A 14,555-nucleotide genomic window follows, 5' to 3' on the forward strand; every position below is an offset into this window, starting at 1 on the left:
ATGTACATATCTTTGTATACAGTGATGGTTGATTCAAGTTGCTCTATAAACACAGTTGAGTTGAGTTGTACAATTAATAAAATATAACCATTTAATCAAATGTCACCGTCGTACCGGCCCACCCAAGGAAGGTGTAACCCCAAAGCGGCCTCAAAGATGAGTTTGACACCCCTGGTCTAGATCTATTCGCAAAATGTAGGTTATTATTAAAAAAATACACCCCCATTCACATGTGCTAAAGGAGAGCACAAATCCCATATAAAAAAGAAGAACAGTCGACTATGTGTTAGTGTGATGATATAACAGGAAATGACATGCCACCACTGATATTCTAGCATGTCGACAGAAACACACCCTAAATGAGTGCAAAGGTGTCTTGAAACTTCTTCCGCCGGTCGTTTGATGTTCCCAGTAACGAAAATACTGTGCCCATCGCGTCACCGGACTTCGCTCACCTTCCTCAGTGGATGTTTCTATCGAGATGACCTTTTTACAATGTCCATCAAACGGTGTGGTCATCAACACCTCAAGGAAACACAATGTTTCTTTTTCATGTTTCGAATCAGAGCCATGTCTGCTGGAACCTGCTGTGAAAAAGCACAATCGTCCTACGGCAATCTCGGTTCATTTTTTTTTTCTAAACGTTCTCACATATTGTCAACCGAATCAGCTTCATTTCCTAGTTCACAATTTCGTACAAATTATCAGTAATTTATATAGTCTCCCAAACAATATTTCAAACAAAGAAGAAAACACCATTCTCGTAGTATTAACATATAAGTCAATTCAATTTCTTTAATTGAATTTCTTTAATTGAATTTTAACCATATACTTTCAGACTTGCAATAGTGTCTCAAATAAAATGTGCAACATGCATTCTATTTTATCAATTTTCGACCCATTTTGGAAAAGCCTCAACCAAACCCCGGCAATATGGCATCCCCTCATTAATTCAACGAAAACCATGTCCATTATCTGAAATGGAAATGTAGTTCAAAATGTACCGTATTCCAACATTGGTTAAAACCATAGGTTGTATCATGTTACCGAACCAGAGACACCATTCCCCCTGCCAATGCGTGAGATAATCCATAACACAAAAAAGAAGTTTGGGTTCACTGCCCAATTTGTTGCCGCATATAAAACAGAAGTGAACTGAACCCAAAACGTTATCATGTTGCTGTTAGTCAGCAAGTCCCCCCTAAAAAAAAAAAAATCCCTCTCTGTTGGTTATGTGGTCAGAGGAAAAAAAAAAAGAGAAAGTAACAGCAGAGAGCGGGGTCGGGTCCTCCACACTGTCTTTTATTGAAAAAGAGGCAGTTGTACACTTAAAGAAAAGCCAGATGAGCTCCTGCTGCAGGCATCACACGTCAAATCTCGAGTCGCTCGACAGTATGGACCCTGACGACTTGGACATCAAGATGGCCGTTGGCCACCATGCTGACCAGAAAATGTGCGACCCACCTGCTGTGTCCAAAAAGAGGTTCAAAAGCAAACCGCAAAATAACTATACAAATCAGTTTTAAGCCAATAAACTGATGAGATGCCGTAATGTAACGGGGCACCAATCATGAAAAGCGATGCATAAATATGCTCCCGTATATGCTCAAACAGTACGTGCACAAACCGAAAGTCGCACAAACCTACCTAAATATAGCCCGCAAAACGTGCTTGTTTATATCTAGATTCCTCCCTTCGCCCGTTAAACCGTGATGTACCGGTACACAAAAAACGACCCAGTACTATATTAAGCAATTCACTCAATCATCTATTCCCCGATCCGCCGTACCCTCACGAGGTCCGCGGGGGTGGGTGGAGCTGATTCCAGCCATCTCCGGGCAGTAGGAGGGGGACACCCTGAACCGGTCGCCAACCAATTACAGGGCACACAGACACAAGCACAACCACCCAAGCCCATGCTCACACCTAGGGACAATTGAGAATTTCCAATCAGCCCGTCATGCATGTTATCGCAATATTAATATGAAACAAATCAACACACACAAAACGGGAGAGAAGATGAGATGAGTTTGTTGTACTTCCTCCTACAATCTCTCAAATCACTATTACCTGTTTAGATTCCAACAAACAAACAAACAAACAAACAAACAAACACCCATCAGGAAGCAATAACAAAGTAGCACGGTTAAGCACTGTGCATTTTTCCAGCGTTAAAGGGGATCGACATAACAACATAGACACACAAAATAAATGCCAACCAGGCGACAAAAAAAACGTCATGCTAGTGTGCAACAGCTCATCCCTTTTTCTTTTTTCTTTTTTTTTTCCTAGCACTCTTCCAGCATGCAGAGTTCGCACCATACACTGCTCAAGGCTGCCAAAAGGCTTATCTATGTCACAACTGTCTTTGGTAAACACCACCTAGGGTGCGTGATTCTCAAAAATGCCACTGTTGACCTTAAAACGTGCAGTCATACTAAGTTAACGAAGCCAATTGTAAATTATTCACACGTGACCCTGAAACACGCTGATTAAAGCTGGAAGACTTTGCTCTTGTGACGAACGAAATTAGGAATCCAGCCTGTGTATGCACAAATGAGACATGTCTTAAAATCTGACGGGTTTTTTTATGACTCAAACCAACAAGAATTTGTATGTTCGACGAAAGCTTCAACTCTAGTCATTAAATTTCATAATGACGGAAGGCACAACAGTCCACAACAATCCACAGATAGCAAAGTTGTAACTGAATGTACTAAATTTCATGAGACAAGACCATCATTTCTCCCACATCAGGAGCCGTGATGGCTCTTCTCATGTTTCAAGAGAAATGTGCATCTTATGAACGTAATCTAAAAAAACATTGGAACATAATCGGAACATTATGGCAAATAGCAGCATAACAGAAGCATTTATAAAACAAATAAGATAATTGAAACCCACAGACATTAACATTCACAAATCATCCAGATCAAGGCCTTCACTGTATACTTACACATTCTAACTCCTCCCAGAAAGTTAACAATGTTCCACACACGTCCACTGACGACCACTCAACACAAACAAAAAATTGTGTTTACGACTTACAAACAACCATCTAAGCATCTCGTGATCTTACGGCCCTTTTCAACCTAAACACACGGTGACCTCCTCATTCGTAGCATCACTATGTCAAACCTCACCTGCCTGTGCCTTTCTTTATTCTCAACATACTCAACTTCCATCATCACCTTATGTCTCACCATCAATATTTTCACTTGCCTTTCACCCACTATAAGTATCCAAAACTCTCTGTGTGACCACACCCATACTCAACCATTTTATTTCTTTACCTGATTTACACATACTTCATGTAGCGCCGGTTGAAATAATGAAGCTGAAGTGGCGTTAGGAATTATAATAAAAACAGTTACAATTACAAGTAATTATAATAGATGCCATACAAACCTTCTACACTGCAAAAGCCAGAAAACAAAACAAAAAAGACTCCATGAGTCGCGCCAAGAGTCACGCTTATCTACACACCCACACGCAAAGACTAATCCAACACATATTCGCAGACACAACCCTACAGACAAACCAAAATATTCACCTTGCTACCGCTCTCAACCAAGTTAAGCATATCCAAACTTTTAATTTTGTCATCCGCGAGAAGACTTCACCCCATCCAAATATCGATACAGTATACACCATCAATTTACTGTCAAACAAGCCGCCATCCAAACTTGTTGCACCTCAGCTCCGTTTAGATGATATGATTTTTGCAGATCCTCCATTTCCTGGACGAATTGTACCACATCAATTTTATGTGATGTAATGCCATCTACGGCTTTTTTTTACACCTTCTTGTGTCCATGTTCTATAAACAAGAATGACAGGCGACTCATCTCTTATGTCTGGATTTGCAACTTCAATCATGGGAAAAGCGTCTCGGACCTCGCTCCCGGATGAGTCAACCTTCGTCGCAACAGGGGAAAAATCACTACCCCAACTTTTTGAAAATTCCACTCCCAAATCTCCTTTTCCCCTGGTGGCCATCGGATGGCCCCCTCTGTAAGAGGGTGGAGGGGATGGTGGAAAAGGAGGAGATGTCGGAAGAGTCGGATATAATGATGGTGTAACAACAGTATTTGTGGATGCCATCTCCAACGCATTTTCTCTTTCTTCTTTCTGCTCCAATGCATTCTCTCTTTCTACTTTCTGTTTTCCCGCTGTCAGTATACCTACCGGACCCGATTCATCTTCTTCTTTCCTGTGAAACATAACGTCTCCCTCATTCTTTTTGTCACGTTGAGCCCGAGGCGATGAGGAATCGCCTCGTGCACAACAGAAAAAGAGGTGGATCCCCGGAGAAGCAGACAACGAAAAGATCTTGTGAGAACAAAGGGGTTTTTAATAAAGAACAAAAGGAGCCCGAACAGGGAAAACGGTACAGAGAACGCTGGTCAAATAAGGACCAGGAAAAAAAAATAAGGAAGACAACTGAAAACGCTCGCGAAACGATAAAGGGCGAGGAACAACCGAGATAACAATCTGATCAATATAAGAAGTACGCGAATGATTGAGGCCGTAAGGCAATAGGGCAGCGAGAAATAGTCGAACGACGAGAATAGCAAATCGAGAGCAATGGCACGGTAAGGAATTCTCCGGCAGTGAGATGACTGCCGGAGTCGCCTAATAAAGGCACGTAATCAGCCCGAAATAACGGGCAGGTGTGCCGAACAGGTGGCGGGAGAACCCGCCACCTGCTGGCGAGCACGCGACGTGACAGTACCCCCCCCTCAACGGACGCCTCCCGGCGGACTACCCGGTTTGGACGGATGAGCAGTGTGGAAGTCGCGCAGAAGGGACGGGTCAAGGATCCAGGAGCGAGGCACCCATTGCCGCTCCTCCGGCCCGTAGCCCTCCCAGTCGACCAGGTACTGGAAGCCCTTGCCCCTGCGCCGAGAGTCCAGGATGGCACGAACCGTGTACACCGGGTCCCCGTCGACCACCCGCGGGGGCGGCGGCGGAGCGGGAGGGGGCGCCAAGGCGCTGGAAGACACAGGCTTGAGCAGGGAGACGTGGAACACGGGGTGGACCTTCATGGAGGCCGGCAGCCGGAGCCTGACCGCGACGGGGCTGATGACGGCCTCGACCTCGAACGGGCCAGCGAATCGGGGCCCCAGTTTGGCAGACGAGCCGGCCAGGCGAAGATCCCTCGTAGCCAGCCACACCTTCTCTCCCACCGCATATGAGGGCGCCGGGCGCCGACGACGATCAGCGATCCGCTGGTTCCGGGACGCCGTGCGGGACAACGCAGCCCGGGCCTCCCTCCACACGTGATGGGCCCGCTTAAGGTGGCGCTGCACGGAAGGGACCTCCACCAGCCCCTCCTGGGACGGGAACAGCGGTGGCTGGTAGCCGTAGGCCGTCATGAACGGCGACCTGCCTGTAGCGGAGGAGACGAGAGTGTTGTGGGCGTATTCCACCCAGGGCAGGTGGTCGGCCCAGGATGCCGGACGGTGGAGACAAACACAGCGGAGGGCCGCCCCCAGATCCTGGTTGGCGCGCTCAGCCTGCCCATTGGACTGAGGGTGGTATCCCGAGGTCAGGCTGGCCGTAGCTCCGAGGGACCGGCAGAACCGCTTCCAGACGCGGGACACAAACTGGGGCCCCCGATCCGATACGATGTCCGCCGGAATGCCGTGGAGACGGAAGACGTGCTGGATGAGGAGGTTGGCGGTCTCCAGCGCCGACGGCAACCTGGACAAGGGCACAAAGTGAGCGGCCTTGGAGAAGCGGTCCACGATCGTGAGCACGACCGTCCGGCCCCGGGAAGGCGGTAGGCCCGTGACGAAGTCCACCGCGATGTGAGACCACGGGCGAGGAGGAATGGGCAGCGGTTGGAGCAGTCCCGCCGGGGGCTGATGCGACGACTTGCCGCAGGCGCAGGAGGTGCAGGCCTTGACGAACTCCGTCGTGTCGCGGCGGAGCTCCGGCCACCAGAAACGCTGGGCGACGAGCTGCACAGTCCGGTTCACCCCGGGATGACACGCCACCTTGGATGCGTGTCCCCACTGCAGGACCTCCGAACGGAGGGCAGGAGGCACGAACAGCTTCCCTGCTGGGCACCCCGCCGGCACCTGCACCCCCACCAGGGCGGACAGGATCCGCTGCTCAATCTCCCACTGGACGGCCCCCACTATGCACTGGGTCGGGAGGATGGTCTCCGGGGAACGGTCCCTCCCCGCAGGTTCGTGGAGCCGGGAAAGGGCGTCAGGCTTAGTGTTCTTGGAACCGGGGGAGTAGGTGAGAACGAAGTCGAACCTGGTGAGGAAGAGGGCCCACCGGGCCTGACGGGCGTTAAGTCTCTTCGCGGAGCGGAGATAGGCGAGGTTCTTATGGTCCGTGTATACGGTAAACGGTTCCTTAGCCCCCTCGAGCCAGTGCCGCCACTCCTGTAATGCGGTGACCACAGCCAACAGTTCCCGGTTGCCCACGTCGTAGTTCGACTCGGCGGCACTGAGTCGACGGGAGAAGAAGGCGCAGGGGTGCAGCTTCTGGTCGACTGGGGAGCGTTGGGACAGCACCGCACCCACCCCTGAATCCGAGGCGTCCACCTCTACGACGAAAGGGCGGTCAGGGTCAGGATGTTGCAGAACCGGGGGACTAGTGAACGCCGCCTTAAGACGCGCGAACGCCGCATCCGCGGCAGGGTCCCACTTAAAAGGGATTTTGACAGAGGTAAGGCGGGTTAGGGGAAGCGCCATCTGGCTGTAACCACGGATGAAACGCCTATAGAAGTTGGCGAACCCCAAGAAGCGCTGCAGCTCCTTACGGTTGGACGGGACCGGCCATTCAGTGACCGCACGCGTCTTAATGGGGTCCGCCCGTAGCTTGCCCTGTTCTATAATGAACCCCAGGAAGGAGATGACGGGAACATGGAACTCACACTTTTCTGCCTTGACGAAGAGCCGGTTCTCGAGCAAACGTTGTAGCACCAGCCGAACATGTTGCTGGTGCTCATGCAGAGAACGAGAAAAAATTAAAATGTCGTCAAGATAAACAAAACAGAAGATGTTGATCATGTCCCGGAGCACGTCATTAATGAGGTTCTGGAAGACGGCAGGTGCGTTTGTGAGGCCAAAAGGCATGACGAGATATTCGAAATGGCCCAGGGGGGTCTTAAACGCGGTTTTCCACTCGTCGCCCTCTCGGATGCGAACCAAGTGGTACGCGCTGCGTAAGTCTAATTTTGAGAAGATGGTGGCTGATTGCAATGGGGCGAAGGCGGAGTCCAACAAGGGTAGCGGGTATCTATTTTTAATTGTAATTTCATTTAGTCCACGATAGTCTACGCAGGGTCGTAGGGACTTATCCTTCTTCCCCACGAAGAAGAAACCCGCCCCTAACGGTGAGCGCGAAGGTCTGATGAGACCTGCAGCGAGCGAGCTGTTTATATATTCTGTTAACGCCTCACGCTCGGGCCGGGATACCTGATACAGCCGCGAGGTCGGCAACGGGGCGCCCGCCTGCAGGTCTATCGCGCAATCGTAGGGGCGGTGTGGGGGCAAGGAGCGCGCGCGATCCTCGCTAAAAACCTCCTTAAGATCCCGATAGCACTCCGGCACTCCGTCAAGGCAGATCTCCTCGGGGGGAGTTACGCGTTCGTGCCTCCCGACGGCAGACTGTAGGCAGCGCTGGTAGCAATAATCGCTCCAACTATCGATAGCGGGGCGCGCCCATGATATCACCGGGTTATGCGTCTGCAGCCAGGGTAATCCGAGGATGATCGGGGCGTTCCGGGACCGCATAACATAAAAACGGCGATGCTCAATATGATTACCGGATAACACAAGTTTTAACGGCTCCGTTCGATGCGTTACTACCGCCAGGAGACGCCCATCCAGATCACGCACCCGCTTCGCAACAACCAACTCCTCTAAGAAGCACCCGAGTTCGGACGCGAGATTAGTGTCCATCAAACAATCATCTGCTCCCGAATCCACCAGGGCCCGAACCCGTCTTGACCGGGACTCGCCGAATACCTCCGCCTCAAGCTCGAGTCTATTAGGGTGTCCTGGTCGCTTATCGACTCGCCTAGACTCGGAGGGTGACGCGCGAGGTCGTGACTCACAGTAATCGGGAGGAGCGTGGAAAGACGATCCCGGATAGCTGGTTGTGGCGCGGGAGGGTGGTTGTGCGCCGTCAGGTGTAGCATGGTCCCGGCGACGGCACCTTCCTTCCTCCGCGCCACCGTCTTTGCCGCCCAACTGCATCGGCTCCTCCGCGGATGCTGTCTCCCGGCCCCGGGAGTGCTCGCCGTGCCCCCGATATTCCTCACGGTACGGGAGACGTCGAGACGGGTACCGATCACCTCCTCGCTCCCGACCCCGTTCCCTCAGGCGATTGTCCATAAGGAGGGAGAGGTCGATCAGCTCCTCCAAGTCCGTGCTGTGATCGCGAGTAGCCAGCTCGTCCTTGAGCTGAGTGTTGAGACCCCGGCGAAACAGTCCACACAGGGCCCGATCGTCGTACCCGCTCTGCGCGGCCAGGATCCGGAACTCGATGGAGTAGTCAGCGACCGAACGCCTGCCCTGCTGCAGGGCGAGCAGCCGCCCCTCCGCCTCTCTGCCCCGCACGGGATGGTGGAACACCCGACGGAAGGCTGCCACGAAGTCAGAATAGGAGGTGCGGAGATTCGGCTTTGCGTCGCTGGTCGCGATTGCCCACGATGCCGCCGGACCTGTCAAGAGACTCATGATATAGGCCACCTTGGCGGCGTCAGTAGCGTAGGCGGACGGCTGTTGGTCAAATATTAGCGAGCAATTGTGTAGGAAGTGTCCACACTGCCCGTGTTCACCCCCGTAGCGAGGGGGGTGTGGAAGCGAGGGCTCCCTCGACATAGGAGGGTACGAGGAGGGAGCCTCCGGGGTGGTAGGACGAAGCCCGGAAGGTGGTCTTCGTTCCTCCACCCGAATAAGGCGAGGTTCGAGATCATCGAACCGATGAGCCAGCATGGAGACCGCGCCGTTGAGTTCCGTAAGGGCTTGGCGGTGCTGACTCATTTGCCGCTCTTGTCGAGCAAGAGCGGACAAGATCTTTTCGGCGTCTGCGGGATCCATGGTGGCCGGAGAATTCTGTCACGTTGAGCCCGAGGCGATGAGGAATCGCCTCGTGCACAACAGAAAAAGAGGTGGATCCCCGGAGAAGCAGACAACGAAAAGATCTTGTGAGAACAAAGGGGTTTTTAATAAAGAACAAAAGGAGCCCGAACAGGGAAAACGGTACAGAGAACGCTGGTCAAATAAGGACCAGGAAAAAAAAATAAGGAAGACAACTGAAAACGCTCGCGAAACGATAAAGGGCGAGGAACAACCGAGATAACAATCTGATCAATATAAGAAGTACGCGAATGATTGAGGCCGTAAGGCAATAGGGCAGCGAGAAATAGTCGAACGACGAGAATAGCAAATCGAGAGCAATGGCACGGTAAGGAATTCTCCGGCAGTGAGATGACTGCCGGAGTCGCCTAATAAAGGCACGTAATCAGCCCGAAATAACGGGCAGGTGTGCCGAACAGGTGGCGGGAGAACCCGCCACCTGCTGGCGAGCACGCGACGTGACACTTTTCAAACTCACTTACACAATCCCCTCTTTCCACTTTCTCTAAACCCCTCTTTACTTTCACTTTTCACCTCTTTTCAGCCAAGAACATCCAGAACTCAATGTCTTCGAACCCATCCATATCCATTTTTTTCATTTTTGCACATAGTTCTAATATTATCCTGCAGGTGCAGTAATGTTTGTGTGTTAAGCTGGTCAGCAAAATTTTCCTTTTTATATCCACAAATTTAGATGTTTTATCTTAGAAGGACATTGGCTCTCTACGAATTTCCAGTCCGTACATGTTAACTTCATTTTAGGATTCATTTTATCCGTGCTCTTACTATTTAGTATCCCCATTTTGCAATTTTTTTTTTTTTTTTGAGAGGAACTTTGAGAATTTGACAAAGTTTGAGAGTCAGCGATTTACCTAGGGTAACTAGGCTGACTATTCCCTTGAACAGGGTGGCAATTTCTCCGACTGAGGTAATTTCCAACCTTCTACCACCAAGGTGGCGGGAAATGCTTGCATCTGCTTCCTCAGACAGTTGCCACAACAAATGTCCTGTTCAGATGAGGTAGCGAACCTCCACTCACACAGTTACACAGTCATTCATTTATGCGCATTTAATTTGCTTTTATCCGACTACCTTCACCAGAGGTAACGCACTATATACACATTATTTATACCCGGAGTTTAATACACATTATTTACACACGGAGTTTAAGCACGTGCAGGACACCGTCGCCCTCACCAGTTTATGAGACTTGCCGGTCTGTATGCCTGATAGGGACTAGTATGGCTCAGGGCTTTGCGGCTTAAAAAGACCACGTCCTTTTTTTGCCGGAGCGCAAACACTCAATCAATGTTGAAAGAGTCCCTTCTCAACAAACCCCTCTCAGGCTCAAATAGGTTCTCGAGCCAGGTGTAGTCTAGGTATTTGGATGTCGCAAACTGCAACACCTGTCCTGAGAGGGTTTCAATTAAAAACAGGTTTAAAGACCACCCCGGCCTCCGTCTTTACAAACCCGGCGCGCAAACACTCACCTAGAGTGTTGATGCGGAGTTTAAGTACGTACAGGACACCGCCGGCCCTACTTACCACCAAGAGTAGTCCTCTCTCCTCTGGGATTCGCTTCAACCCTCAGCCCCCAGACGAGGAGCCGAAACCCAGTCCCAGAAGGGGTGTCTTTGCCGTGGCCACAGTCTTCCTGGCCGTCGACTCAGCGTCTGGAGGCGTCAGGTATGTTGCGATCCCGGACGAGCCCCCAAAAATGTCAGGTTGGCCCAATTTGACACTCAGGAATAACCAAAAGGAGGAGACAGGAGACTCGATTCTGGCACCAGGAGGGAACGAGGAGAAGCGTTCGGTTTCAGTTCTCGGCACGTAACCCTAACGATCTCCCCCTTCACCTCCTCATTTATTGGGAAAGCTACTACATAGGTGTGTCCAACCTAAAGGGTGGGGGCTGTTGAACACACACTGAACTTGTTTGACTATGTGTGTGTATGTGAGTGCAATTTACGTACATGTGTGCAAATGTCACATAAACATCACGTTGCAGCTGGTGTTGATGTCTCCATTCACTGTTCACCCTTGCTCACTGTTTAGTCTTAACAGTTATCTCTTCCCAACCACATCCTCGGAAAGGTGGTTGCGACCCTAACCTTTCACACAGTACAGCAAGTAAAAGTGAGCATATAATGAAGAATATATAATGATTATAGATGTGAGTAAATAATAAAGCATATATCTTCGTTGAAAGCATAAGCGTTCTTCATTGCAGGCAAAGCCAACTAATGATTGCAAGCATAAGCGTTCTTCTTTGCAAGCAAAATCAAACTATCATGACAGGCAGAAGCATTCTTCTTTGCGAGCATAAATTGACAACGCGAGAATCAATCGAATAATATGCGAATGTATGATTACTAAACAATAATAAATCCAACATGCACACACAAAAAAAGATGGCTCACTAGTTTTGAAATCAGTGTTTGTTCAAGTATTGCTCATATGAGTATAAACAAGGTAACAAATTATTGCAAAATGTCACCGCTATTAATTTGGATGAAAATGTGAGATTTTGGTACAGATTTAAGCAAGGATCATGGAAGTTGACACAGATGATTTGCCTTCACAGGCCACATAAAATGATGTGGCGTGCCAAATCTGACCCTTGGGCCTTGATTTTGACACATGTGTGTTAGAGTTAGTGAACACATAATTTAGTGCTCGCAATTTGGTATTTTATAAAAGATCTTATTGGAAAACCACGTAACACAGCCACCAACAGTGTACGCAATCCGCAAACATGCAATTTAACACCGCTACATTATCAAGAAATGATTGCTAGAAATACAGTAATCCCTCGTTTATCGCCGTTAATGGGGACCAAAACCACCCGCGATAAACGAAAATCTGCGAAGTAGCGATCAATTAACATATAAAAAAAAATTAAGTCCGCAAACGGTCCAGGAGAAGTCAGCAAAACAACAGGGAGTCACATAGAGCAACATATACAGTACTCTACTCCATGTATATGAAACTTAAAAAAAAAAAAATTATGAATGTTTGAAAAAAATCCGTGATGCACTGAAGCCACGAAAAACAAACTGCGAAATAGCGAGGGATCATTGTACTCAAACACATCACATCATATATAAAATGTGAAACAAAATGGAATGGTTGCCGCTCAAAGGACTGACCCTTGAGATTCCACTGCAAGTACAGCAGTAGGACAAAATATAAAGTGCCAGGAATGCTTCTTTGATCTGTTCATTTGAATGTATAGCAGGAATATGAAGTCAAGTCAAAAGTTAAGTTAAAGCTTAATTGAGTTCAAGTGTGTTTATTATGCCCACTGAATTATTTTCTTAACCACAGCCCCCTTGGAGGTGATGTTCTCTTTTGATGTGGGGAACGGGCCACTGGAGGTCAAAGTCGAAGCAAGTGGCCCTCTGAATGACAACCGCTGGCACAGTGTACGAGCTGAACGAAATGTCAAAGAGGCAACGCTTCATGTTGATGACTTGCCTGCAGCCAGACAGGAGGCTCCTTCTGATGGCCAAATTCATCTCCAGCTAAACAGTCAACTATTTATAGGTGAGAAGCACTTATGCATTTTGGGGATACTGTAGGACGATTATCAGCACAGAGATTTTGAATTTTGACGGAGTTCAGCAACTGCCTTTTTTAAAAAATCTGACAGCCAATCAGCGAGACCGACTACTGTATACTGCAGGGGTGGCCAACCCGTGGCTCTTTCGCTGGTTCAATGCGGCTCCTGGGCTTTCACGACACGCGTCGAAAACGCCTCGGTGTTGGCGCTGCCATTCAAACAACGGCTCTAAATACACAGCCTATCATCAATCCGTTACTTGGTTGACATAGACGGCAGAATGTGTGTGTGTGTGTGTGTGTTTGTTCCGTGCGTGCGTGTGCTTGCGTGCTTGCGTGCGTGCGAACGTGCGTGTGTGTGTGTGCGTCATCGGGTGGATGACGGGAGGTTCGTCGCTTCAAAAGTCGATCTTCGGTCAAATATGTAGCAAGCTGACCCAAGTACTAAGTAACTACTGCAGGTCGTGTGTGTGTGCGTGTGTGTGTGTGTGTGTGTGTGTGTGTGTGTGTGCGTTCGCTGACATTCTTTACATTGAACAACAATATTGTTAAACAAATTGTAGTAAGCCAGTCTGTTTCACATTTCCATTTTTATTTTAATTTCAACAATCTTAAGAATTTCTTTTGGTTCATTTGAAACAGGTGTATCACATGCAACTGAATATTCACTTGATTTTTTCTTAAACAGAAGTCTCCTGAGTGCAAATTGCAACATTTGAAACATCACAATGACTTTTCAATACTCACAAAACCTTTGACTCGAACAACAGGGAAATGAACAAGCAATACACATATTCACAACTGCAGGGATCATTTGAAATATGACATATCAGTCAATATAAATGCTGATTGAACTTTTAAAATTTTACTCTGGAATGAAACTTAGGACTGATGTAGATCTTAACAAACATTTATTCAGACTTATTGCCAGCTGACAAATGACTTGTTTGTCTTCATGTGACGGGTGATATTGAGATCTGGATTGAAGCCTTTATGCTTCAGGTCTGGCTCAAAAGCAGTGGTATTGATGCGCAAAATGTCTCGCAGGTGATCGTCCGTTAGCCGTGTCCTCACACAGCTTTTATTTACATTCATAACCGAGAATGTCCTCTCACACAAATACGTCAACCCAAACAAGCTCAGCATTCTCTTAGCAAACGCTCGAATCTCTCGGAATCTGTCCTTATTCAGCTGTCGGTAAAAATTGGCGAGAGAAAGTTGCTGGTGCCGACTGCGGCTCTCAGCATCACACTGCAACTCAATGAGCTCCAGCTGCAAGTGAAACTCCAGCGAAAAAAAATCAAACTCTTTTCCCCTTTCTCCCAATTGTCGTTTGATGTCCGCTAAGAGTTCTTCAATCCTGCGTGCCACAGTGTTACGTGCCAGGCAGACTTTGGCAAACTCTTGCTGCTTCTCAGGGCATATTTTCTTCACCATCGTCACCATGGAGTCTTTAATGAATTCACCTTCGTTGAAAGGTTTGGAACGTTTTGCGATCAGCGTTACTACCGCGTAACTCGCCGCTGTTCTCGTTTGACTCGCCGCTGTGGCGTTCTCGTTTGACTCTCGAGCTCTTCCAAAATCTGCTGTGAGATTAAATGAGCTTCAAACTGCTTCAATTTCTCTTTGCCTTCCTTGCCTGTAATCATGTCGTACATGTCAGCGGGTCTTGTTTGGTAATGTCGCTTGACATGATAATCTTTAAAAACAGCCACTGTCTCTTGGCAAATGAGGCAGACACAGTTGTTGCGTATTTCAATGAAGAAATTGTCCAATTTCCATCCATCCTTGAATCGTCGTCCCTCGCAGTCTACTTTCCTTTTTCTGTTGATTGTCGCCATTTTAGTAAACTGGGAGCTTAATATGTGCACGTAGTGATGTCTCGTT

The 14,555-nt window shown here is 48.5% G+C and overlaps 1 protein-coding gene across 5 annotated transcripts in view; it reads left to right on the plus strand.

The window, feature by feature from the left end:
- LOC127605628 (contactin-associated protein-like 4) overlaps positions 1-14,555 on the plus strand; it is a 157,910-nt gene that overhangs the window by 104,758 nt on the left and 38,597 nt on the right. For all 5 annotated transcript variants that reach the window (XM_052073317.1, XM_052073319.1, XM_052073320.1 and 2 more), the window contains exon 17: positions 12,435-12,653. In XM_052073317.1, the coding sequence (XP_051929277.1) occupies positions 12,435-12,653 (219 nt within the window). The remainder of the gene's footprint in view (positions 1-12,434; positions 12,654-14,555) is intronic.

The sequence above is a fragment of the Hippocampus zosterae genome, chromosome 8 (assembly GCF_025434085.1).
Source record: "Hippocampus zosterae strain Florida chromosome 8, ASM2543408v3, whole genome shotgun sequence".
NCBI lineage: Eukaryota > Metazoa > Chordata > Actinopteri > Syngnathiformes > Syngnathidae > Hippocampus > Hippocampus zosterae.